The following is a 27982-nucleotide window of genomic DNA, read 5'->3' as shown; positions in this document are numbered from 1 at the left end:
AGCATTAATGCGTATTTTGAAATAATGTTGCTCTTTTAGAATCTTCATTGATTCCAGGATGTCCAGTGTTTTCCTTAACTATGTCTTTGCATTAGGTAGGTAGCCAGACTCCGTAAAAGCCGGAGGAACTGACAAAGTCCATATGGACAGGGATTGGAAATTGTTTCCTTAAGTGTTTAACTGATAACAGAGAATTAAGTTACAGATCTGTATGGGTATAAATAAATAGGGATGTAGGTAAGTATGTCTTCATCCCTGAGGCAGTTGGTAAAGGCGGGAGATGCCTTATAAGGATTATGGCCCAGAGTTGGTCGTGGGGTTTGAGTCTCATCATGAGCTGGCCCCGTCCCTGTGGCCCCTGCCCTCCGATGTGGCACAAGTGCTAGAGTCTGAGTTCTGTTTCCCCAGAGTTAAAGAATGGAGACTGAACAGTACCAAAGACACAAAGAAACAGAGAAGCCCAGAATGATCAAATAAGGTCACCACCAAGTGAGATGGTGGCTGAGGAGCCAGAGGTCATCCTAAGAGTGGCTGTCCAGGTCCAGGTTCCACGAGAGCTTCCTGGGGTTCCACCAAATAGCCTTGATGAAGACTATGTTGAAGACCTTGAGACCATTCCATGAAGGAATCCTCCCAACCCTGTAGGCATAGGTTGCAGCTGGGCCCAGGGATGTCCTCAGACCTTTACAGGAGCTTGCTGTACAGTGGCTGAGACCTAGTGTTCACGCAGAGGAGCAGATTGTGGAGATGCTGGTGCAGAAGTAATTCTGGGTTGTCTTGCCTGAACAGAGACGTCAGCCTGGGGTCAGAATCACCGGCTGAATCTCATTGCTCCCTTCTTGCTCAACCTACTTTTGGTGAAAAGTAACCAAAGTTCTCTTTGTTGCCAGACCCCACTGCGGTCATGGGAAATCTGAACCTTGGGTTTCTTTGAGTTTGTTCTTGACTAGTTGTAATAAGATTAAGCCCGAACTGCTATCTGGACCTCTTTTTGGCTGAGGCAGCCCTGGTTCCAGAAGCTGAACTCCAGAGGGAGTTCCTCTGCCCTGTTGTTAAGACAGCCTGCTGCTTGTTTTTAGTCTGTTGAATGCCTTCTTTTTTGCATTTTGTGACATGTTTTAATGTATTGTTTTTATGTATCCAGAAGGTAGTGGCTTTAACTTTCTGAATTCTTGATTCTTGCTCTGCTGGCATGAGTAGAAACTTCTGTAACTCTACCAGTAACTGGTTTGGGATGTGCCTGAAGTGTTAAAGTTAGCCAGATTTGTTGACCCATTTTCTGTAATACTTAGTAAAATCCCTAAATTATATTGAATGAATATATACACTGTGAAGTGAGTTTATGTTCTCATATGCCAAGTAGATCCAAAATCAGATACTTGTAGAAAAGATAACTTTGCGAGGTTTTTTTTTTTTAATAGTTTGTGTTTATTTGCTAGTTTTGTTTTTTTTTTAACGGAAAGAGTGCGATTTGGAAATAGAACAGAATTGAGACAAATTAGCTACATTTCTGGGCTCTTCTATCATTTTAGGCTCCAGCAGGAGGAAATGGTGCTGAAAATGTTGCCCCTGACCAGCCTGCTAACCCACCAGCTGAGAATGCGGTGGTGGGAGAAAACCCCGATGCCCAGGATGATCAGGCAGAAGAGGAGGAGGAGGACAACGAGGAGGAAGATGACGCGGGTGGGGAGGATGCAGCCGATGCCAACAACGGGGCCCAGGGTAATGGCTACTGGCCCACGCTTACCCTTCCTTCATGACCATGAGTCCATTTACAGCTTTCCTTGAGAAGGACTGGAGATTTCAAAATTTTGTGGGTTTGGAGTTCTTTTTCTAACCTGTTTTTACTTTATTTTGTAGATTTGCATTTATACATTATATACATATGTGTAATTTTTTTTTTTTTTTTTGTGAAGCGGGACACCTTTTGTGTTTTGTTTATTTTAAAAGATTTTATTTATGTATTTGAGAGAAAGTGAGAGGACGAGAGTAGAGGAGAGTAGGCAGAGGGAGAAGGAGAAGTGGACTCCTCGTCGAGCAGGGTGCTGGAGGCAAGGCTCGATCCCAGGACCCTGGGATGGTGACCTGAGCTGAAGGCAGATGCTTAACTGACTGGGCCAACCAGGCACCCCACATTTTTTATTTTAAAATCCTGCTCTCCACAGAACTTTTGTAGGGTGGATAGGAAGAAGTTATTTGTAAGTTGTACTGGACTTGAATATTTTTAAAGGAATTTGATACAGATTTCTTTATTCCCTTTCGTTTCTCTTGAAAAGCACAACTTTTAATATCCAAGAATTCTTTTTTTTTTTTTTTTAAAGATTTTATTTATTTATTTGACAGAGAGAGATCACAAGTAGGCAGAGAGACAGGCAGTGAGGGGGAAGCTGGCTTCCTGCTGAGCAGAGAGCTCAATGCGGGGCTCGATCCCAGGACCCTGGGATCATGACCTGAGCCGAAGGCAGAGGCCCTAACCCACTGAGCCACCCAGGCGCCCCGATATCCAAGAATTCTTGAAGTGTACACTGCAAGTCAGATGTCATTAAGAAAACCATTTTCTCATTTTCTAGCAGTCTAACTCCAGAATGCCAAAGACGATCTGGGACCGTGTCCGCCAGTCCGCTGCCAGTAGCTCACCACCTCTGCTTGTCTCCTCTCGCCCCAGACTTTTCCTCTCCAGCACTGCCCTGCCTCCGTCCACTGGAGATTGCTGGTGGCTGAGTGTCTCCTGGGTGCCAGGCTCTCAAACAGGTTCTTGCCTTCATGGAGCTCCTGGTCTAGTGAGGAAGCAGGAGTGCCCAAGTGCACAAACACCTCGTTACGTGTTGTGATAAATGTGCAGGTCGCTCTGAGAATGCTGTTGGGAGAGTCTGTTTTAAACAAGGTTCTCCAGGTAGCTCAGAGTAGGTGATATTTGGGGTGAGCCTGAAGATCAGAACAAGCAAGTTGTGTGCTGGGAGCAAGGGGCGTTTGTAAGGAGCAGAGAATCTATGATCAGACGCTCCAAGAAGGCAACCTGCTGCCTCTGGTGCAGCCATCCTTTCCTTCTCTTCATCCAACCAGTTGTTCCTGAGTGCGTAGCTTCTGTCTTCCACCTGTGCTCCAGTAGTGCTCCCAGTGCTCTCCTGCCTTTGAATCCGATGGTGGTTTTTCTGTTACACTCAAGAATGAAACAAAATCCAGGTTTAACCTCCACCCCACTACTACCCATGATCTGATCCCTGTCTGCCTTTCATACTGCATCTTCTGCCTTTCCCTCCCCACCCCCAGAGAATTCTTGTTCCTTGGCTTCCTCGTTTTTCTTAAAATTGCCAGATTTGTTCCTGACTCAGAGCAGTTAAGTTCCCGCTTTCACATAACCCTATTTATTTCCTTTCTGGCACTTAACCACAATCTAGAATCGCATTATGTGTGTTGTATTTATGTATTTGGGTTCTTATTACCTAACAAGCAAAGAATGTAGTTCATCTTCTCATTAGCAGCTTACAAAACACCAAATTAAAAGCATATGTTTTATTATTTCTGGTTCAGGTTCCACCAGTAATCTTTCAACTACAATTCTGTTTCCAGATGACATGAACTGGAATGCTTTGGAGTGGGACCGAGCTGCAGAAGAGCTTACGTGGGAAAGAGTAAGAGTCTTTCTGTCGTGCATTCTGGTGTTTTAACCTTAAACTATGTGTTGAAGTCGGGCGTGTCTAGATGCGTACACCAGTTTCATAGCTACATTCACTGGAAGCTGTAGGAGAACTTTAATTTCTAGAGAAAAGTGATGTGTTGTTGTGAAAATATTATAATGTTGACTATTTTTCTATTTTCTGGCCTTTAATACAAACAAATTGTGGACTTCTGTAAAATGAAGTGACAATTTAAATTGAAATATTCTGATAGTGCAGTTGATATACCATGAAATCTTGGCTGGCTCCTTAGCCACTATAAAAATTAAACCCATAATAGAACCGTTTTTACTTTATAATCATATGATTTGGAGTAAAAGGTAGCCTAAGTATAAAACTGTAATAAACACGTTTTTTACTCTCTGAAAATGATATGCTGTATTGGAAAGTAGTGGGTAAGGATTATGTTTAAATATAATTAAAAGGGAGCTTTTTTTCTAAATAGAATAAAAAATCCTGTTGCATCTTGATCTTGTGCATTTTGTTATTTCAGATGCTAGGACTTGATGGATCACTAGTTTTTCTAGTAAGTAAAGCTAATATTTTTTAATAGAGTTGTGACTTATTTATCTTAATGATTTAGTGATTTCAAATTTATAGTATGTCCACACTTTTTATACTAAAGGTCAGATACCCTTTGATTTTTGATTACTGAAGAAGGTCTGTTTTGTGCATTGAAAATACTGGCAAAGAACAAATGTAATAGTATTTAAAAACGTCATTATTAAGTACTTGAAGAAAATGAAATACAGATTTCATAGTAGTTAAGAACTTGATCTTCTTTTAACCTTGCAGTGTTTAATGGTTTGCAGTGCTCACAGGGAGACCCAGTTTCATGTTAGGTTTCTACTGTTCACCAAACCTCACCTATCTTTACCTTATTAGCAAAGAGTACAAACTCAAAGGGGAGGAATAATTCTGTAAAGAACCTGTTCTTTAGGAGAAGCGATGCTGTTTCCAGACTCTTTTTTAAAAAATCACTTGGGATTTTTAAGTGGCTTTGGGTGTCATGATAACTTAGCTCCTGGTCGAAGAACCCGCGCTGACTGAAACAGTAGCATAAGACAGCAGTCCCTTTGAGGTGATGATACCTAACTGGGAGTGGTGGGGTGGGGGAAAGGCCGAGTGAGAGTGAGTATTCTAAGACGTCCACTAAAAAAACCAGGGTGCCACAGGCAGAAAAGGGACCAAGGAAGAGAAGTGACCTTGCAGAAGCCGTGAGAACAAAATGGACACTGGAAAGAAGCACTGTGTGGTTTATATTGATGTGAAGTTCTAGAATTAATGCAATTTTCAAATTTTCCTCTATTTAGAATTTTTTTTTTCCTCCATTTGGAATTTTTCAGTGTCATTTGATTTAAATGAAATCTGACTGTTATTTCTGAGAATCTGTAGTTTGTAGTGGCATACTAATTTCTGAAGAGGAAATGTTTATGGATTGATTTTTTTTCTTGCATGTAACATTATGAACTTGAATTTTACTAGGTTTAGTTTTATGAGCTGTCTGATGAAAAATGAGAAGTTGCATGTAATGAAATCACAACATTACTGAGTGAAGATTTCAGTCTTAATTAACTAAGTGGAGTAGTCCACTTAGATATGGAAGAAGAATTGAATATGTTTTATTAATGCTCTTTTCCTTTAGGAACATGTCTTCTGGGTGGTGTCTCTAAACACATTGTTCATTCTTGTTTTTGGTAAGTGGTGTTTATGATACTATTATTTATGGTAGTATGATAGAAATTCAGTTTTCAAGGAACCTTGTTACAGGTTTTGTTTTTGTTCTTAAACACTGGAATATGTGAAATGGTTGCAGATAGTCATCCTGTAAAGGAAGGCCCCAGGTACACAGATACATTTCCTTCCCAAGCAACATTGACCACAGTTACCTACCATCTCTGCTGCTTTTGGGCATCTCCATCTCTTTTTATAGAAATTGACTTTAGGGGTGTCTGAGTGGCTTAGTTGGTTGAGTGGCTGCCTTCGGCTCAGGTCCTGATTTCGGGATCTTAGGACAGAGCCCCTGCCTGGGGGCTTCCCTGCTTGGTGGGGAGTCTACTTCTCCCTCTCCCACTCCCCCTGCTTGTGCGCTCTCTCTCTCTCAAATAAATAAAATCTTAAAAAAAAAAAAAAAGTTGATCTTAGACTGACTTGAGATTATGCAGCATCCTTTCCCTGGAACTAATTTTGTGCTGATTATCTGTGTGCTTTTCCCTTGGCAGAAGATCTTGTTTCTTCTCTCAGAATCTTGACCAAGCTTTACCAGAGACCCTGTCTTGGGAGCTGTCACTAAGGATAGATATAAGCTTGAGGAGAGAGTGAACCTTTCCAAAGTGTGAAATCCCTGTAGAACCAAATTCCAGTAAATTCAAAGTCACTTCCAAACACTTTTCCCAATTGTGGCTGTGAGAATTCTTGTGACCACACAGGAATCCCTGATGTTGGGACTAATCAGGGAAAGGAAGAGAGGGGTGGCAGGTTTTTCCGCTTTGAGAAAGATAAAAGAAACTGAATCAAGCAAAACAATGCCATAGAATTCAATTCCTTCATCTCTCAAGGGAAAGAAAGTGGAAGTGTGATAGAATCAGGCTCTTATTAGATTGTACTGTGAATTGTGTCTCTTAGAGACACCTCAGGCTACAGATAGCTCTGTAAGAATGAAACTTTTTATGCATGTGAGTTAACCCTCATTCCTGCTGAGGAAGAGAAATAAAGATTTTCCAAGGTTTTGCCACAGATTCCAAGTTACTTGCTTTGGGTTGGGGACCACATTGTACCTTAAAAAGCAGTTGTTTTCGGGGCGCCTGGGTGGCTCAGTGGGTTAAGCCTCTGCCTTCGGCTCAGGTCATGATCCCAGGGTCCTGGGATCGAGCCCCACATCGGGCTCTCTGCTCAGCGGGGAGCCTGCTTCCTCCTCTATCTCTCTCTGCCTGCCTTTCTGCCTACTTGTGATCTCTGTCAAATAAATAAATAAAATCTTAAAAAAAAAAAAAAGCAGTTGTTTTCAACAGGAAACCATGCAGTCAAAAAACCCTGAATTATGTAAATGAGAATAAGACAAAAAATTAATTTCTGAATATTACCTATAAAAGAACAAAATAAATTTACAGGTATCTTGTTTAAACAAAATTATCTTGAAAAAGTTTCATTGATTCTTAATTTTTATTAGCTATTTAAGATGGTGCAAGTTAATAGGAAACTCTTATTTTTTGCATAGGAGGTGGAAACAAAAATGCAGATTATTCTGCCTACTTTTTAATTATGTAAAATAATTGATTAATATAGAGTGTGAATCTGTTTCTGACTCTTGACCAGATTTTGAGAGGAAAAAATGATCTATAGATTTAGTCTTTGTTCTTGAAAGAAAAGCTTACTGCTAAATTAATGTTTGGAGGATAAAGTCACCTTTAACACGTGAATTGTAGTGGGGCACCTGGCTGGCTCAGTCAGAGGATCATGCGACTGTTGATCTTGGGGTTATGAGTTCAAGCCCCACGTTGGGTGTAGAGATTATTTAAAAAAAAAAAAAAAAGAAAGAAAAAAAACCCCACATGAATTATAGAAAAGATAACTAACATTTATGTAAAGCACATCACATCTTAAGTAAATTTTTTTCCTAATCCAACCTCCTAAGCTTATATACTATGAAGAAATAATCTTTGTAAATCTGTTTTATACTTAGGATCTTTTGAAATGAGCCAAGTTGTTTTCCTCTTTTTAGGAGTATATTTTCTCTTAAAGGTGAATGGTCATTGGAATTAAGCACACTCCTGTTTCTTTCCTACTTGGGTTGCTGTGTTGGAATTTTCCACTTGCATTTTTGGAGTCTTGGGGTCATGTACTTTGCAGAATTATAAAGTTAAAATGTGGCTATCTCCTAATAGAAGGAAATGTTACTGAGAAAGTGACCTTAATTTCAGGATACTTAATCTGATAGTTGCTGTGTAATGGGATAGAAATGGATTGTTAAAAATTGGTGCTCAGGTTAATATTTCCCTATGTAAATAGAGTTGGAGCTTGAAAATTTGCCTTTCCCAGGGGCCAATTTGAGTCATCCTCAGAGTTGGGTGAGACAACAAAATAGGAAAATTCTGCAAATAGTTTTTTCTTACTCGTTAAGAATTTCTTGTGCTTTATAATACACGTATTAGTAAAATATGTGTATGATTTATAAATTTCAATGTGTTGGGAATACTTGTTCTGAAAAATTTGTACCCATGGAATACTTGATTAAAAAGGTTTGGTGGCCAGATCCCTATGGATTCACTTACCAGCACTTCACTTAACAGCAGTTACCCTGCTTTCCTTATAATCTATGCTGTTCAATTTATTTTGCCATAAGGAAAACACAATTAAATTTTATTTTAAAAAAGTAAAATTTTATTAACATGACACAAAGACTTGAAGAAAAGAGACTATAAAAATTTTTACTATGAAATGTTAAGGATTTTTTTTTATTTAACCATAGTAGTAGTATTATACCATACTAAATTAGCAGAATTTAGTGTTTCCTAACATCCCTTCATATTAAAAATTCCTAGATTATCTCAAATGTCATTTTACAGTTGGTTTGTTTGAATGAGGATCCAGATCTGCACGTTACTTTTGTTTAAGTTTAAGTTCCTTTTGATCTAGAATAGTCTTCTCTTTGCTCCCCTCATCTACTCCTACCCTATTTTGCCACTGATTTGTTGAAGAGACAAGTCAGCTGTCTGTCTTGCATTCTACATTTTTCTGAATTGCTGCCTCACTCTTTTGTCTCCATATTTCCTTTAAACTGGAGGCTCTAAGTAACATCTTAGTTACCCTGAACCTGTTTGTTCAGAAGAAGTGAGATAGATAGGCAGTCCTTTCCCCCAGTTACCAGTTTTCAGGGTAAACAATTGATGTGGTATTTCCAGGGGTGAAGAAAGTGTCATTCCTTATGTTTTCTTTTTTCCCTTTGTGTTTTTTGTTTTTGGCTTTCTCCTTTTTGAGTATTAGGAACTCATGGATTTTTTTTTTTTAAAGATTTAATTTATTTATTTGACTGACAGATCACAGGTAGGCAGAGAGAGAGGCAGGCTCCTCGGCAAGCAGAGAGCCCGATGTGGGGCTCAATCCCAGGACCCTGAGATCATAACCTGACCTGAAGGCAGAGGCTTAACCCACTGAGCCACCCAGGCACCTGAACTCATGGATTTTTAAAGCATTCTGTGTGTTTCCATCCGTTTTGGTCATTCTTTGAGGCTCATATCATTCTTTCCTTGGCTAGTAAGACCCTCTTCATGATGGTTCCGGTCCTTTTGTCATGAACGTATTAGACCTTGATATCTTTGTTCTCTGGTTATAGAGAATGTCCTAGGCAGTGCATTTTTGGCCCCAGTTCTGGAATCTTCCATTTCTCCAAAAAGCCTTGGTTTCTTTTACTGTGGATTGGTACTAGGAGTGTTTGTTGTTTTGATTTTGAAGTTTTCATTTAATTTTTCTCCCCCTTTTAGCATTTTGCCCTTACCACATTGGTCATTTTTCCCTTGTTGGTTTGGGATTTGAAGAACACGTGAGTATAATACTTTTACAAACTTACTTTCATTACTTGCCGTCAAACTTGTTAATTGTTGAGTAAATGATAGTGTTGTAAGGAGTTACGTCATCTCTCAGTTTGCCTTATGCAAAGCAATAGTTACCCAACATGAGCTCATTCTTTTTTTTTTCAAAGTAACAGTCACTCAAGACATAGTAGGTCATGTTGCCAGCTAAGAAAAATGTGTTCTGAATCCTATGGTGCACTGCCTTCCTGTTGGGCAGGCCAAAGGCATGCTACTGGCCAAGTTTTCTTATAGGCTGATTTTTGACCCATTTTCCATTAACTTGCTCCCTTTTCTCCCTTTTCCTCAGCTTTCCCATAGTGATTTAGAAAAGTAATAGTATATCAGACAAGTGAAAAAAAAAGGGTTGGTCTATTTTGGAATGATGGGCTACAGGGTTTTCTAAAGAATTTAATTTTGACATTTTGTTCTTGTTTTTAGATAGATAAATATTTGAATGGTCAAACCTACAACTGTTTTACAGGGGCTCCAGAAAGAACTAGTCTTTTAAGGAGATCTGACATTTCTGGAATGTTCAGTTCAGTTTGTGTATGTGAATCCTGAAAGATCACTCTGAAGTGTTCTGAAAGAGTAAAGAGATGTGTTCCAGTATTTAATGTAGCTCTCAGTTTTCATTGAACACAAGAACTTGGAAAGTTCAGATATATGCTTTGATAAATTTGAATTTCCAAACTATCAGCCCTTGCTGTCAGAAATTTAGGAACCTAAAAGATTTGTCACTGTCCAAATTTCTACTTTCTGTAAGCTGAAAATGGAATGGATTTGGAGAACAAGGGAAACTTAAAGTCATTCCTGGGGTAGGAGGTGAGGTGGCTGAGACTTACCCAGCAGATGGGCTGCTTGGACGGCGTGCTGCTGCTTTCCTTGCTCAGCCTGCAGCCCCTGCAGGATGGAGTGGGTGCAGACTAGCGTAGTGCAGCTTTCGTTTTCGTAAAATTTAAATTGCTCTGTTTTGCCTGCTTGAGTAGATTACTGACAGTGGGAGAATCTGGTTTGCAGAGATGTCATTCAAAGGGACTTCATAGTTGTCTAGTTGTAAGTTGCTGGGACAGTTCACTTTGAGTCTGCTCGGATCGTTTAATACATTGTTAAGCTGGGAGGGAGGCCATATGGTAAAATTAAATTCTATTTATTTTTATTTCTAGGTCCAGGCATCTCATTTTGAAGGTCTAATCACAACCATTGTTGGGTATATACTTTTAGCAATAACACTGATAATTTGCCACGTATCCTTTAATGAACTAATAACATGGATGTTTGGTGGTATTATTATTCACATCAAAGAGTTGTTCCTGTTAGGGACAAAACTGTTTCTCTTCTGTCCTCTCAGTAAAAGTTGTAGCTATTTGTAGTGAGGATGAGGGTAGACGAAGTATGAAATTAATTCTGTCAGATAATACGTGTTGCCTAAATAAGTACCTAGTTCTTTGTACCTTTAAATGCTCGATTTTTTCCTTGACTAGATGCTATAGGGCTTGGCAACTCTTGTTAAATTTCATAGGTCTCGTCGTTTGCTGGGAGTCTGCTATATTGTTGTTAAGGTAATTCCTGTTAGAAGTTAAAACTGGAAATGATTTCTCCCCATTTGGATGGTATTTGATGGTTTTTGTTTTTACTTAAGGTTTCTTTGTTAGTGGTGGTAGAGATTGGAGTGTTCCCTCTCATTTGTGGCTGGTGGCTGGATATCTGTTCCCTGGTAAGTTTATTATTCATTAAGATATAGTCAAATAATGTAAAGGTGTCGAAAAGGGAGGTCTTTAGAATGAATTTCTTTTAAAGGAAACTCTGTGTGATAATAATTTGCTTTGTTTCCCCCCCTGAGAATGGATTATTTTGAAGTCTTAATGTTACTAACTTTTGAGTACCTAATATTTTGTTGAGGCTTTGTGAAAATTTTTGATGTTAGAATATTTTGACTTGAACTTTTCTAGTAACCAGTGAAAGTTTTCTTACTCATTTTACTCTTCTTAATTTTACAGTAATTTCAAGACATTATACACATAAGGAGAACAATCTGATAAGAACAGCCTTTGTAATAATAAGTAAATTCAACTCTAATCATTTCTTTTAACTAAGATGATCAGTCCTGATTATAATTTTTAGTTGCTGTCAGTGGTAATCAGGTTTTGACTTTTCAAAATTATTTTGTATGTAGAAAAGCTGCCTTTGGTTCTGAGATAACATTTTCACCTGTACCTTACTATTAAAACTTGTTGAGGGGCGGGAGTGCCTGGATGGCGCTGTCTTTTACGCATTTGACTCTTGGTTTTGGCTCAGGTTCGGATCTCAGGGTCTTGAGATCAAACCCAGTGTGAGGCTCCATGCTCAGTGAGGAGACCGCTTTGAGATTCTCTCTCTCGCTTTGTCCTTCCCTTGTGTGCTCTCTCTTTCTCTGTCTTTAAAAGAAAAAGAAAAAATTGTGTCATGAATGCAGACGTGTAACCATGGAAAGAAGATTTTTTTTTTCCCCTAAGATATATTTATTTATTAGAGTGCACACAGCAGGGAGGGGCTGAAGGAGAGGGAGAGAGAAACCCAAGCGGAGTTGGCAACAAGTGCAGAGTGCAACATGGAGCTCAATGCGGGCTTGATCTCATGATCCTGAGATCAGACCTGAGCCAAAACCAAGAGTCAGATGTTCAACCAACTGTGCCACTCAGGCACACCGGAAAGAAGTTACTGTTAACCAAAAATGGTTCTTCACAGTAGCAGCAGTATTAAAGTTCTTATTCACTAATTGGTTCATCAGTCTTCTTATAGTTAAAATGTTAAAGTGTCATTATACGTCTTTGACATAGTATCCAGCCTTACTTACATTTCTTCGACACCATGAAATGGCATTGAAAGAACTGGAGTCCTAGAACATCATAACCCACGCACATGGTGATTTATTCACTTCCTGGAAGATGGAGATGTTAATTTGGCCAATGTGAGCGGTACAAATCTCTCTCACCTGTTCTGTCTTGATTTAGGAAATGTTTGATGCTACTCTGAAAGATCGAGAACTGAGCTTTCAGTCAGCTCCAGGTACTACCATGTTTCTGCATTGGCTAGTGGGAATGGTGTATGTATTCTACTTTGCCTCCTTCATCCTGTTGCTGAGAGAGGTAAGTTCTGCAGGGAAATGCCAACACTGTAAATTTATGGAAAGTACTTTTGTTTTAACTGCAAGTAGTACATCAAAAGCTAATGATGATTTCCTGACTAATTTTCTCTGTTATTTTAGTCTAAGAGATAGATAGTTTGATAGATGAGTCTGGCTTTTTAAGATTTTATTTATTTGTTTGACACAGAGAGACATAGTGCGAGAGGGAACACAAGCAGGGGGAGTGGGAGAGGGAGAAGCAGGCTTCCCACTGAGCAGGGAGCCCGATGCCGGACTTGATCCTAGGACTCTGGGGTCATTACTCGAGCTGAAGGCAGACACTTAATGACGCCCACCCAGGCGCCCTGAGTTTGGCTTTATTTCTTTAAATTCTTTTTAGCTATCTGTCTCAAAAATGGACAAGTTTTAATATTTCTGTATATAATTAGTTACGAGTTTGAAAGATGAGTAGATTGAGGGAAAAAACTAAAACTACTTGCTTTACTTGATAGTTATCGTGACCATCCTCTCCTACAAGTTCTTGGAATTTTATGTGATGTGAGTCTGTCTTGGACTCCTATTAAGGAAATATAGTACTGGAAATACCCAAAGCGGGGAATATGGTTTTGTGGGATCAAAACGCAAAATACGTAGTCAAACACCTTAAGCATGGAATTACAATGAGGGGCCTTTATGATTCCAGTTCACTTGCCTGATGGGTACCGGTTCTCATTCTGTTTTTAGAATATAGTCCTTACTGAGGCGCCTGTGTGGCTCAGTGGGTTAAAGCCTCGGCCTTGTGCATTTTTTCCTCGGATACTACTCCATGTTCACTCTGGGCCAGACACTATGCTGATGTAATAGTAAGAAACAAAGACAGGGGGCGTCTGGGTGGCTCAGTCGTTAGGTTTCCACGTTTGGCTCAGGTCATGATTCTGGTGTCCTGGGATTGAGCCCCATATCCAGCTCCAGGGAGCCTGCTTATCCCTCTACAGCTCTCCTGTGCTTGTGTTCCTTCTCTCACTCACTCTCTCTCTAATAAGTAAATAAAACCTTTAAAAAAAAAAAAAGAAAGACAGGATCCCCATTCTTTTTTGATTGTATATCCTGGGAAGGAATACAGCCATCAGACAGGTCGGCCTGTTCCGTTGAGAGTGGTGGTGGAGAAGTACGGGGGCAAATGTGCAGGAGTGACAGAGAGGGCCGACTAATCCAGTGTGAGTGGAATACAGAAGCACCCACCGAGCAGGTTTTATGCTATTTTTTTATCTATTTAAAATATATAAATAAATTTAATTTAAATTACAAATTTAAAATAAAATATTTTTTATTTATTTTTTATTTAATGCTATTCTTGGTGTACTTTTCCTTTGAGATACTGAGGAGTTAAGGAGTGGGCTGGGGTCAGAATGTTTTCCTGAATTATATAGTGTAAGTTCAGTAAAGTCTATTTGTAGATAAAACTTGTATTCTTTCTTTGAAACAAGCATTTGAGACTACATCTTTTCTGAACTATAATTACATATAATCTCTGAAATACACTGTTAAGTGATGAAGTGTTTTTACATTGAAGTTTTTCATCTCCTCAGCGTGGTGGTTTTTTGTTGGTACAGAATCCTAGGATTGGGGATCTGGATGGAACCATAGAGGTCATTCATATACTCCCTCACTTGGAAGATGGGGAAATACAGTTGGGGCAGTTGAGAGGCGTACACGGGGTAACTCAGAGAATTGGGGCCACTCAGCACTAATACCCAGACTCTTCCATTGCCCTGCCACCCACAGCCTCTTGGGTTGATGATTTCCATTGAGAAAGGGAGAAAAGATGTGGACAGTAGAATGCAGTGCCGAGAAGCTTTAGGGCTTCTTACTTAACAAGATTCCTCCTTTCAGGAGCATCAGACTGGAGTCAGATCTTCTATTTAGAACATTTATAAATTGCAGTGTAATTCTTTTTTACCAATGATGCAGTATAATGACAGTGTTTAAAAAAAAAAAAAACTTTTCACCTCAGAGACTTAAATTTCTTGACAAACTTACTAAACTTGACAAACTTACTAAATTTTTTTCATTGAATGATTAAAAGCATCAAAGGACATCAGACACAAGATGGTTTCCGTACATGTTCTGATTTAGGAACTTGTTTTCATAGGAAAACCATGTGAATTTTCTGAGGCCCATTTTATTAAAAAGCTAGAATTTTAGGAATCTATTTTTATGTTAATATTTTAGCTCATATTACAGAGTCTGAAGATATTGGTATTTATAGCATTTAAAATACATTTGCAGGTACTTCGACCTGGTGTCTTATGGTTTCTAAGGAATTTGAATGATCCAGATTTTAACCCAGTACAAGAAATGATCCATTTGCCCATTTATAGGCATCTCCGAAGATTTATTTTGTCAGTGGTAAGCATACCTTTTACTGTTTTTTTAAGTAAAGTGTGCTACCCTTTTGTTTTGTTGGGGGTGTTTTGGTCAGGGACTGGTAAAGTAGATATATTGAATAAATTTATGTTTATCAAAACTTGTAGAACTTTGTTGTCAAATAGTTGTTTTATTAGTTACTTTGATGAAGTAAATAAAATGTTTACTAAGACAAAAATACCCTCCAGTTCTTAAGTACGTAATTGCCAAATTATGGGTTTTAGAATTCCATTTCATTTGCATTGGAGAAGTGGAGATTTGTTAATAGCTTTTACATTAAACTCATTAACAGAAGTATGTCAAAGCTTATTCCCTGCCTGGAAGAAAAAATTACCTAGTTAAAACTAAGTTTTTCCAAAATAAAATTTAAAAAGCAGTCTTAATGCACTTTGGAAAATTTGTAGCCGTTAATATGGGTCATGTCTTATAATACTTACAGGTGATTTAAGATGCAGACAGTTCTGGTCCTTCATTGTAAGTTTCTGACTCTCTCTTCACATACCATGCAGTGATTATCCTTTGTGGCTCCTGTTTGAGCCCTGGTGTTCTAGAGAGAGAGGAGCAGCCTCCCTAGGAATGCATTCTGTCCGCAGAATGACCCAAGTTTAGTGTGTGGAGTGAGAACACTCTGGACCCTGGGTGGGTGTAGACTTGGAGTGTGTGTCGGTTGGGTATGTTTAGAGTCTCCTTGTCTCTCGTGGGAGTGATTTATAGTGAGTGCTGTCATGTCTTTTGTCTTACTGCAGATTGTCTTTGGCTCCATTGTCCTTCTGATGCTTTGGCTTCCTATACGTATAATTAAGAGTCTGCTGCCTAATTTTCTTCCGTACAATGTCATGCTCTACAGGTGAGTTTTTGAAATTTGGAAGCTTTACTAATTTAGTTCTGTTGATACCCATTCATTTCTTAACAGACACTGGAAATCGTTTGATAGTTGCATTTTGCCATTTTAGATTATATAAGCATTAGTTTAGCATTTACATTTTCCAAAGGAAGACTTATTTTTTCTGCAAATGAAGTGTGCATTTGCTCATCATTGAAATGTTTACCATACTTAATGAGAGCACGTTAGCCACAAACATCTTTATATGAAAAGCACATCATATACACTATAGTTGTATGTTTAACTTTAGATTAAAAACAAGACACAGGCTTACAGATGTAAAATCTTTTTGATTTAAAAGTTTAAATCACTTAGAAACCTATGTTCTACCACTTCTCCTTTATTCCTTGTTTTAGTGACTTGCATTATCCTTTCAGTTACCTGAACAGAAATCTGCCGGGAAATTGGGTTTCTTCCTCAGATTTCTTTTCTTTTTTCAAGATTTATTTTATTTGAGAGACAGAGAACACAAGCAGGGGGAGAAGGAAAAGTGGGGCTTAATCCTAAGACCCTGGGATCACGATCTGACTGAAGGCAGATGCTTAACCAACTGAGCACCCAGGCACCCCAGTTTCTTCCTCAGATTTATTTCTCATTGGGCTTTAAATCTTTTAAATCTCATTTAAAAAAAAAAAAAGATTTATTTATTTTCGAGAGAAAGCAAGCATGCTAGTGAGGGATGGGGCAGAGGAAGAGGGGGAGAGAGAACCTCAAGCACACTTCTGCTAAGCGTAGAGTCCCACATGGGCTTGCCCCCAGGACCCTGAGATCGTGACCCGAGCTGAAGTCAGAAGTCGGACGCTTACCCAACTGTGCCACCCAAGCACCCCGAGTCTCATTTTTAAAGCTCTCTTATCTAATCCAACTTGTTATGCCACTTACTTGCTTAGTTTAGGCCTTCCTCTTTTTCTGCTTTTTCTGCTTTTACAACCCATCCTTAACACCCTACTTTTCCTCCATAATCTCCGTGATAATATCTGGGTCATTTAGAGAGATCTGCAAGCCTTGGTGTGATCTCACAATGACTTTCCAGTGTCTGGTCCCAGCATTGTCTAACTTGAATTCTGCTCTCCAGCCATACTCCTTTCCATTAAGTCTCCCTAAAAAACAATAGCTAAAATACTTAGCTATTTCTTATTTTCCCCTTTCTGTTTGGAGTAACATTCCCCATGTTTGCCTGGCAAGCTTTTGTTATCTTTCCTCAAAATCCAAATTAAGGTTTTATTCTCTGAGTTTTTCCCTAAAGTATATTATCACTCCCTCCTTATGTACTTGGATCTGGTCATGGAACCAGGGAAGCACAGGTTTTGGCTTTAGTATTGTTAAGATAGACCCATCTTGGTAGTCAGTTATACCTAGAAGTTTAGCAAAGTTTTTGAACTACATAGTGGTTTTTGCTTCATTCTTCCATTAAAAACAATTGAGGATCCATGATGTGCCTGGTACTTTTCTGTGCACTAGGTATATAACAGTGAACAAAACAGAATCAAGAAAATTCCGTTCTTATGGAATGGATGGGGAGACAGCCATAAAAATAGATAAAAGATAGTGAGGTGTATCAGGGGTCATAAATACTGTGGGGAAGAATGAAGCAGACAGAGGGAATAGAGAGAATGGTCAGAATGAGGTTATAATTTAGAAGTGACTGATGACCTGAAGAGGGGACAGTTGAGGAAGCCCTGAAGGAGCTGATGAGGGAGTGAGCCATGTGGTTTCCTGGAGGTAAAGTGTCCCTGCAGGGGGTTGGGCAGGTGCAGCGACACTGAGGTCTGTTGTTGGAGCACCAGGAAGGCCAGTTCGGCCAGAGTAGAAGGAAAGCATGGTAGTTGGCTGTGAGGTCAGAAAGGTCATGGAAAGTCAGATCCTAGAGAGGCTTATAAGCTGGTGTAAGCACTTTGGCTTTAACTCGAGTGATTTAGGGAGTTCTTGGGAAGGTTGGTATAGAAGAGTGATCTGATGCAGGTTACCAAATGTCACTGTGGCTGCTCTGATGAGAAGAGCCTGGCTCAGGGTGGCCAGGGCAGGAGCAGGAAGCCAGCTGGGAGGATAGTGCAGCAATCCTGGTGAGAGGTAAAGGAAGTAGCAGTGGGGATCACAAGAAGTGAGATTTAGGGTAGTCTTGGGGTCCACTCAACAGGACTCTGGCTGTTCGAATGTGGAGTGAAAAAAGGCAGTCAGGGATCCACGTTTCTGTCCTGAGCACCTGGAAAGATGGAGTTGCCATTTACTGAGGTGAGGAAGGCTGTGGGGGAGCAGGATTAAAAGAGAAGAGTAGGGGGCTCCTGGGTGGCTCAGTGGGTTAAGCCTCTGCCTTCGGCTCAGGTCATGATGTCAGGGTCCTGGGATCGAGCCCCACATCGGGCTCTCTTCTCTGCTCAGTGGGGGAGTCTGCTTCATCCTCTCTCTGCCTGCCTCTCTGCCTAGCTGTGATCTCTCTCTGTCAAATAAATAAATAAAATCTTAAAAAAAAAAAAAAAGGGAAAGAGTAGAAGTTTGCTAATGATCAATTTAAGATGTCTCAAGTCTGTAGGAGACACTGAGTTGGCACTTTGGATATGAAGTTAGGAGTTAGGGAAGATGTCTGAGTGGTACATAGACATTCATGGAAATGCGGTATTTTAAGCCACAGGAGTTTTGTATTTGTCCAGAGAGCATGTGTAGATGAGAGGAGAGAGGACAGAGCCTGGGGCCCTCCGTTGTCTCCAGCCCAGGGAGCTAAAGGGCTGCTAACAGATCTAGGAAGGCATCTAGTGAGAAGGTGTTTTGAGGGGCATGGAGTGACCAGCTGTGTGACATGCCGCTTGCTGTACCGCAAGTGAGGTGGGCACCGAGACTGATCACCAGATTTAACAACACCAAGGCCGTTGGTGACCCTTGGGGGGAACAGTTTTGGAGGAGTTGGAGAGGGAAGCTTTGCTGGCTTCAAGGGAGAGTGGGGGAGAAGTGATAATAGTGGTGAGTTCGTAAGGCGATCTTGAAGGAGTTTTGCCCATCAGATGTTTAACATTGATACAGTTATAATGGGAAAATAGATTCACAATGTAAATTACAACTGTTTGTAATTGTCCTAGTGATGCTCCAGTGAGTGAACTGTCCCTTGAGCTACTTCTGCTTCAGGTGGTCTTGCCAGCGCTGCTCGAACAGGGACACACGCGGCAGTGGCTGAAGGGGCTTGTGCGAGCATGGACCGTTACTGCTGGATACTTGCTGTAAGTAGGCCGGTGGTCGCCCTTCTGCGGAGTGTGTTCCGTGCCGCACTCCAGAAATAGTTTTAAGAAGAGACCATTGGTGGTATCTGCAGGTTGTATATAATACTTCTTTTAATTAATTCTCAACTTTTCTAATTATTGTCTGTTTTTTTATGGAGAATGTGTGCATGTTTTTACCCTCTTACAGAGGTTTGGTTCTGGGCCAGGTTCTGTGATTTCATTACACAGGGTGTAAGTAAACATTTTTTTCAGTGCATTAAAAGCAAACCAACTTAATCCTGGTTTTTTATTTTACTTTAAGATTTTATTTAAAAGAGAGCGTGAGTGGGGGGTGGCGAAGGACGGGGAGAAGCAGACTCTCTGCCAAGCAGGGAGTCCAACAGGGGCTCCATCCTAGGGCCCCCAGGACGATGACCTGAGCTAAAGGCAGATGCTTAACTAACTGAGCCACCCAGATGCCCCATCCCTGATTATTTTAGAAGTCTTATCCTGGCAGGAGGTTTCTCAGGCATTCAGTCAACATGTTGCCTGTATTTTTTTCAAGTTTCCATATTACATACTTATTTTTAAAGTTGAATCTTTGTAATTTAAATGTTTCTTTCATAAAATTTGTGGCATTCTGCAGGGACCTTATTGTGAAAGGTGCATCTGGTATATTGGATTAAGCAGGTGCCCTCCTTTGCCTGCCCCTGCATGTTTTCCATGACTGACGTGCGCTCTGGAGGTTGTAGCTGAGCTCACGCCACAGCGGGCGCAGTAGCTCAGCTGAATTCTGGGGGGTTGTGGACATTAACATTTAATTAGGAAAGATTCGCTTTAAAAGCAGGTACCAACTTTTAGACCAGAATGAGGTATTTAATACTGCTGTGTACAGATACTACTTGTACATTTTCTACCATAAGTAATAATAAGAGTTAAGTCTCTTTCTGTTGTTTTATTCTGATCAAGTGAGAAGGTGCTTTTTCACACAGGGATCTTCATTCCTATTTATTGGGAGACCAGGAAGAAAATGAGAACAGTGCAAATCAACAAGTTAACAATAATCAGCATGCTCGAAATAACAACGCTATTCCTGTGGTGGGTGAAGGCCTGCACGCAGCCCACCAAGCCATACTCCAGCAGGGAGGGCCTGTTGGCTTTCAGCCTTATCGTCGGCCTTTAAATTTTCCACTCAGGGTAGGTACTGTAAGAGTCAAGCAGAAGTCAAGTTTTTTCAAATTCCCTTTGAGAAATTGGTGCAGTTCTTAGTGCTGTTAGCATGTAGTCCTCTATATAGGCATATCTTACAGTCTCCTGACAAGAACCCCTGGTCCTCCCATTAGCAGGATAATATATGTAAATGTCAGAGAACTTTATCAGATTTTGGAGATGGATTCTGTGTGCTTTTGCTCCCTGTTTGAAAGTAGCAGTGTTGAAGACCCTAGTGAAAATAAGAAATTAACGTTATTGATCTATGTCAGCTATGTGTTAGGAGCTGGAATGAGCATTCTAATGTTTTTCCCATTTACTATCCATCCCACTACTGCAAGGGAGTAGTCATCTCAAGTTTACATCTGATGTAAGTGAAGACAAGACTGGTTCACGAAGCACCTGTCCCCCCAGACTCCCACCAAAACTGTTCCTGACAAGGATCGTGGTGGGGGCTTTTTGTGTTGTTCGATTTGGTCGTTAGGTCTTGGTCCTCGCCTCACTTGCAATATGGTAACTTGTTGCACAGTCACTCCTTGCTCCACAGAATGCTTTCTCCGAGGGCATCCAGGAATCTTTGTGGAGGAGGTGATGCTTTCAGTTTCTAAAGTTAGGCCAGACAGAGAATAAAATGGAAAAATGGAAGGGCACTCGAAGTGCCAAACCAAGAGGCAGGCTGGTAGGTTTGGATTAAGTGTATGTAGAGGGTGGGGTGTGTGCAGGTGAGTAGGAGAGATGGGAGGAGTTCTGTGAGATAAGGCTCTTAGATGGGCAGAAGGTACTTCCTGGCTCAGGTTAGAGAGAATTGATAGGTTTCTCACGCAGGGACAGCTGACAGCCTTAAAGGCTCCCCTCACAGTGTGACTGTAGGTCCTTCTCCGTCTTCCCCCTAGAGCTCTGCCCTCTGAGCAGGGGAAGGGGGGGTGCTGGTAAGGCAGAAAGCGAGCAGCAGTTGCTCCTTCTGGCCCCGGCCGCTGCTTTCCTCTTAGTGTACTCCCTTTTATCTGCACTTCTCAGCACAGGTAGCACCAGCTACGCGTGCCTGTTTACGTTTAAACTTAATTAAAAGTGAACATAAGGATGTGGTATGATGATGTCTTAATTACTTTAATGGTGGGAATCCCTTTATAAGGTGTACTTGTAGTAAATCCTGTTGCACAATTTAAATATAATTTTGTGAGTTATAACTCAAAAAAGTTAAAAAAAGGAAAAAAAAAGTACTTTTCTAGTAGGGTTACACACCAAGTAAATAGTGTAAAATTTCATGACTCGTTCCCACTGACCCTGTGTCAGGTGCTCAGTGGCCACTTGTGCCAGGGGCTGCTGTGTCGGGCAGCGCAGATTCCATCGGCCCAGAAAGTTGTAATTGGACATCATTTTCCTTTCATGAAAACTTGTTTTTGAGAAGTTGATTAAAAAATGAATGTTTTTAGTTTTAATTAATAGGTAAAATTGAAGGTGATTGTTGTGTTTTTATGCTCTCTGATTAAAAAATACATTTACTTGTTACTTGCTGATGTATCAGATTATATGAAAATAGACACTTATTTTGGCTGAAATTATAGGTAATTTTACCTAAAATAAAAATCCCCTTTTATGTGAAATGGAAGAAAACGTAGAAATACAGGCAATTTCTTTTTATTGGGGGAATTGTGCTGATTTTTTGAGGGGTGTCATGAAATACGTTGAGCACATATGAACCATTTATTTAGTCTTGTGTTTTGCCTTGCAGATTTTTTTGTTGATTGTCTTCATGTGTATAACCTTACTGATTGCCAGCCTCATCTGCCTTACTCTACCAGGTACGAGCTAATGATGTGAAATGCTTTGTATCTCTTTCATAGAGAATAAACTTGAAGTAGTTTGCCTTTTATTTTTGATTGAATATGGAATATGATCTAGGGTTCTCCCTCTCCTTGGAATCATTTGTATTGGAACAGAGGGGAGAATAATATCAAGACAAAATTCCTGATTCATTTTTAGAAGTAAAGTATGTGTAGTGACTCAGTTGTTTTGGAGATAGTCTCTCTCTAGTATGGGTTTTCAAGAAGTTACCTGTGTGGCTTTAATAATTTTTTCAAGCCAGTCTTTTGATGTTATGTTTGCCCTCATTGTATCTTTCCGGTCCAGTCTATGGTGTTACTAGACACTTTATGAAGCCATACTGTTTCCCTTTATCATCTGGTATTCACAAATAATCATCTTTAAGTTTCAGCTAGACACCATTTCCTTCTCTAACAAGTAAGACACTGTTCGTGAATATAATAGTTTATCATGTTCTGCAAAGGTCACAGGTAAATGGGGTTGAGTCCAAAGCCAGTGACAAAGTCTCAGGAACAGCTTGTCGCCCCACCCTCCCAGTTAGTGTGTACAGTAAGCCAGAACATTCTAAATCATCCTGATACATGTTAGCCGCTTAAATAATCATTAAGTGGAAGATACTTTTCATTTCTTACAAGCACATAAATGTATACTGAGTTGTTACCTTGATTATAGCACTACCTCTACACTTTTATAAATTAAATTTCTATTAAATACTTGAGTTTTTCCATGAGGGCTAATAAGGTTAGGAAGGAGCAAGTAGGAAATAGAGTTTCAAGTGAGGTTTCTAAAAATAATGAGAATATTCTCTAATCTGTAGGAATTGTGATTTAACTTAAAGTGGTGGCAAAAAATAAATTTTTTTCATATGTTTCTGAATAAAGACTTTGATCTTTAGACCTGTACTGAGAGCTCACTATTCCTCATAATCACTGCTCTTGAGATGACAAAGTGTGATTAACGGTTGGGTGCAGTTTAGTAAACATATTGCTGAGAAAACTTCGTTTTTGAATTTTGGACTGCTTTTATTTGTGGTTTTTATGTTCCATGTTCATGTTTTTATCAGAAATATTAAGAAAAATTTAAAAGGAGAAAACAGAGTTTAGTACCTGAATTTGGCAGTGAAAGTACAACCCAGTCCCGCCATCTAATGGGAAGAACATAGTCATATTTAATCCTAGAAATGTTTGGTGTCATAGTATGCATTTAAGGTAGCAAGGAGGCTGTTTTCCCCCATAGTTTACTTTCTGATGACATTACTATAAATTAAAACCTTAACCCTGTTCTCTCAAAAACACTTTATTAGAAGTATGTGAAATTATGTCTGTCTATCCAACAGTCTATCCATCTATCCATCCATGTGTTTATTTCACGTAACATTTATGTGTATTTGTCTTTAAAAATAACTTACCTTCACACCCAAACCCTTTTGTGAGATTGCAAAGAAGTCTGGTTGCCAGCATCGCAACTTGGAAGACTTAACTATTGAGCTGGTTTCAATCACTTGGAGGCAGTGTGGTGCAGTTTGGTTCATTGGTTAAGAGCTTGAGCTTTGTCACATAGGCATGAGTTCAAATCCAGTCTTCACCCTCACATGACCTTGGATAGTGGCTACTTGGGGGATTTAGGGAGGATTAATGTTAGGATATATGGAAAATGCTCAGCACAGCCACTTGCTCCGTTTAGGTATTTGAAAATAATAATTAGTACTGTATTAAGAGGAAATCAATCCGTAGAAAGATACACAAGACGTTCGGACCTTGCTGTTCTTTCTAGCCTTATGAAGGAGTAACCATGTGAAGAAAGTTACTTTACCAGTGATCTTGCCTGATGCAGATTTTTATCGGTACATTGTAGAGTTTATTTGTATTAACTCTTTATCTTGAAGCAGTTTTTCAGACACTTCTCAAATCTGTTTTAAGTTTTGGCATATTTGGATCTTTTCTCTAAGAAAATTAATATTATGTTCTTTGATTATTGTGCTTTAAAATGTTGTTATGCCCACTTACTAAAATAAGCTTGGTTTCTGTCTTTTTTTCTTTTTTTTAAGATTTTATTTCTTTGACAGACAGAAATCACAAATAGGCAGAGAGGCAGGCAGGGAGAGAGGTGGAAGCAGGTTCCCCGCTGAGCAGAGAGTTCAGTACAGGGCTCGATCTCAGGAGCCTGAGATCATAACCCGAACTGAAGGCAGAGACTTTAACCCTACTGAGCCACCCAGGCACCCCTAGTTTTCTGTCTTGATGAATGAGTTAATTGAAAGTTAATCTAAATTATTTGTAATGTTCCTAAATGATGAAAGTATTGACAGCAAAATAATAAATTCCCCACTTTTGTTATATTATGTGTATAATGATTTTATTTGGTGATAAAAACAGTAAGAACAACCTCCTCAATCTCTTTCATTTCTGAAAGAACAGGTGATTGGCATGGCCAGTCAGGATAGATGTCACAGGAGAGCTTGTCTCCAGTGACTTCCTGTGCTTTGGTTGTACCTTAAATAACTGCATTCTTTAGAGTTGGGGGGGGGGGGGTTTCTTGTTTGTTTTTAATGAAGATATGTTATATCCAAATGTGATCTTTTTATTAATGACATAAAATGATGGAAATTGAAAATACTAAACATCAGGATTATAGTTCTTTTTACATAGATAGCTATATATCTCATTTATCAGCCTTTCTGTTTTCAGTATTTGCTGGCCGTTGGTTAATGTCATTTTGGACGGGAACTGCCAAAATTCATGAGCTCTACACAGCTGCTTGTGGTCTCTATGTTTGCTGGCTCACCATAAGGGCAGTGACGGTGCTGGTGGCATGGATGCCACAGGGACGCAGAGTGATCTTCCAGAAGGTTAAAGAGTGGTCCCTCATGGTAGGTTTTTCTAATCAAGAACTGGTCATCTTTGATAGGACTAGTGGAAATTTTCTTTTTTTTTAATCATTTCTTTAAATCTTTTCACTTTCATTTCATTATGCTGGTAGTGTCAAGAGAATTGATTTTTTTTTGAGTTAGAAGGAATATTCCTTTAAGAAGATAGTAGCTTTCTGGTTAATTCTGAGAATCATGGTCAGGTGTAGTCAGTGTCCAAAGAAAATCATCCTGATAAGTGATCCAGTTAGACCCGTAAGTAGTGCAATTAGAAAAGTTGTTTTGGAAATTTTTAAGGAATAAGATATTCTGTAGAATTTAAAATCAGTTTAAGTGGAAATTTCCTTTCCTTAAATTTCCTTTCCTTTTTTTTTTTCTAAAATTTGATTTTTTGATCTATTTGAATATGTAAAATCTTGAGTTCAGGATTAAGTTTTGCATGTTTTTCATATAAGTGGAATTCCTTTAATTTCATGTTCTGTTACTAATTCAAGAATGTCTTGGCTAATGTGAACGTGTAGTAAGTACTGGAAATTACTGTTCAATAAAGTACTTAGTTGCACGAAGGTGGGAAAAATGACAGTGTGGGATTGTCGTCCAGGTGTGGTGACTGACTGACTGACTGACTGACTGGGATGTTGCGTAGTTCACTGCTTATGCCCCTTCGTTCGTAGGACCCGTTTTGTGTCTGAATTTAGATTTTCATTTCACTGAAAGGTTAATATTAGTGTTGAAAGAAAAACACGAGATTTATTGCATACTATGAACAGAGGGCTTTAATTGCTATTTAATTCCACAAGATAATGGGACACGCAACTATATTTAAAATACAGAAACCAGCTAATACCAGTTTTCCTTTGATACTCTTCTTTATCTGTAGTATGCCATATAAAAAATCAAGTACCGTGTCTTCACCCTCATCATATCAGTCTCTTGTTGAAACAGACCTACGCACTGAGGCTACCTTAAGAAAAAGGGAGGTCCCCAGACATCAGAGCCACTCTAAAGAATCCTTTCTCCACCTGGATTCTGTAGTGACGCTTTCATAGTTTCTCTTTTTTTCTCTTTGTTTTGACTTTATTTTTATTTTGTGTTGCTTTGTTCAAATTCTAGAGCTCTGGCTCTAGCCATGTGGCTAATGGCTACCATAACACAGATACAGGACATTTCTGTCATCATAGTGAGTTGTGTTGGACCATAAAGGGTTCTGGAGGGATCCAGTTTGATCAAACTGATTAATTACCTTCACTGGGATTATGCGCAGCCTTCCTATACCAGTCTGCCTCAGGGGTCACAAATTGGAATAGGAGTTTGGGATCATCTGTACTCTTCTTGGACAAATAAAAGCCTGCCCCTGAGAATGAGATTGAGAAAAACAGCACAGCTACCTGATTAATATATGTAATCAAGTGAATTTTGTAGAGTTTTATATGAAAAATGCATAATAATTTCATGCTTCTGTTATAGCTTGAGCTTGTATGTGCGTATTCAAATTTCATTTAATGGTGTAACATAAAATGTATGTGAGGTAATAATATATTTGTTCTGCTTGGCATTGGGTTAAAGAAGAAAAAATATTTCCAAATGGAATAAAGGGTTTAGCTAAAAGTCAGAAAGACTCCCTAGTGACATGGCCTTGTTTCCCAATAGATCATGAAGACTTTGATAGTTGCTGTGCTGCTGGCGGGGGTTGTCCCGCTCCTCCTGGGGCTCCTGTTTGAACTGGTTATTGTTGCTCCCCTGAGGGTTCCCTTGGATCAGACTCCTCTTTTTTACCCGTGGCAGGTAAGTGCATGACTTTTGCTCATGATTTTTCTTTGTGGACTTGGAATCAAAAAAATCCTTGTTTTGTTTTGTGTTTTTAAATGATTATAGGCAGTTTGTGTAGAAAAACTCCTTAATTTTTTCTGTTGTAGGAACCTTATAAAATCGATTCAGTAATGCATTTTAATCTATTGTCTTCAAAATATGCAGGTCGTAAAATTCCTTTAAAAGGTTAAAATGTCACTGTTGATTTATATTATATATTATATATATTATTATATATATTATATATTATATATATTTGCTTATATTTAAAGATACAGACTAACACGCATTGATCTTTCCACTTTTTCGTTAAGGTGAGAGCTCTTGCTTCTTTTAGGTTTGAGACTTTAAGTAGTAACTTAGAGTTTTTAAATAATTATAGTATGTTTTCTCCAGAGTAACTTATTAAAAAGAGCAGCATTCTGACGAAACCTATGTAGAGCACAACAAAGATCTTAAAGCTAGTAGGGAAGAAAAATAATACTTTTCTATAGTATTTAGAGCCAGAAATTAGCATCACAGACTTCGGGTTCTTAAGAGATCCTAGGGGGAAGAGCTAGGCACCGACTTCAGTCATTCAGAGGCTTTTCAGCCTTGTGTGTTTCCTTGCATATATGATAGTGGATGTACTAGAAATGAAAATTATGCGGGGTCTGTTTCCCCTCCTCTACTCGCCAGATGAAGAGCCTCCACAAAAACTTCATTTAGCAGCACATAATTACATCAGTGCTCGAATGTGTGCTACAACCCTGTCTTGTGTGTCTCCCTCAGACGGAAGTGAGGCCAGTGCGGGTACTTCTTGTCCGCCTCACAGGCCGGTGGCTTCTCTGTGACTGGGGCAAGCACAGGTTGCTGTGGCGTCATGTGGGAGAGGTGTTTACCCTGGTTTTGGGAGCTGGGATTTGGTTCTCTGTGGGAGACAGTGTCTCGGACAACCTAGTAGAGCGTAGAGGAGTGGGTAAGAAAGGAAGACGATATTCCAGGAAGGAGCGAGGGGACCCACCACGCAGTGAGACAGGGCGTATGTGTGGAACTGCCTCAAACCCCTGTGTTGTCTGGATCAGACTTGGGGAGGAAAGTGGAAATAAAGGGAGGTAATGAAGCCCATGTGATGTCTTCATGTAAGAGCTATATCCCATAAAGTCACGTAGCATCAGGGGTTGAAGGAAAGCTGTATTTTACAGAATAAGGCCAGCTGACAAAAGAAAATCACTACTTTGCAGTAGTTAACAAAATAAACAATTCCAGCAAGGATGGCTGATCAGTGGATACGGAACCCATCGGGAAAGTTGATGGGTCTTCAGTTATTATTGCTGTCTAGCAACTTATGTCCATGACTGTGGGGCTTAAAACAGCCATTTATCGTGTCCAGAGTGTCTGCAGGCTAGAAATCAAGACAGGCAGTATTGACTTGTCTCTGCTTCAT

General features: G+C 39.6%; 1 protein-coding gene across 2 annotated transcripts in view; it reads left to right on the top strand.

Moving 5' to 3' along the window:
• The window catches only part of MARCHF6 (membrane associated ring-CH-type finger 6), an 80048-nt gene that overhangs the window by 38524 nt on the left and 13542 nt on the right, over positions 1-27982 (top strand). Inside the window, exons 7-22 of one of the 2 annotated variants that reach the window (XM_045999146.1) lie at positions 1533-1722; positions 3571-3632; positions 4171-4203; positions 5323-5374; positions 9158-9216; positions 10411-10491; positions 10738-10806; positions 10887-10961; positions 12238-12372; positions 14640-14759; positions 15524-15624; positions 18732-18869; positions 19841-20045; positions 21790-21859; positions 24569-24750; positions 26398-26532. In XM_045999146.1, coding sequence (XP_045855102.1) covers positions 1533-1722; positions 3571-3632; positions 4171-4203; positions 5323-5374; positions 9158-9216; positions 10411-10491; positions 10738-10806; positions 10887-10961; positions 12238-12372; positions 14640-14759; positions 15524-15624; positions 18732-18869; positions 19841-20045; positions 21790-21859; positions 24569-24750; positions 26398-26532 — 1707 coding nt within the window. Of the gene's footprint in view, positions 1-1532; positions 1723-3570; positions 3633-4170; positions 4204-5322; positions 5375-9157; positions 9217-10410; positions 10492-10737; positions 10807-10886; positions 10962-12237; positions 12373-14639; positions 14760-15523; positions 15625-18731; positions 18870-19840; positions 20046-21789; positions 21860-24553; positions 24751-26397; positions 26533-27982 lie in introns of both variants that reach the window. The other variant, XM_045999145.1, reaches the window with a different exon arrangement.

The sequence above is a fragment of the Meles meles genome, chromosome 3, assembly GCF_922984935.1.
Source record: "Meles meles chromosome 3, mMelMel3.1 paternal haplotype, whole genome shotgun sequence".
NCBI lineage: Eukaryota > Metazoa > Chordata > Mammalia > Carnivora > Mustelidae > Meles > Meles meles.
Note: the sequence above shows the minus strand (reverse complement) of the source record. Positions and strands in the feature narration are given on the sequence as shown.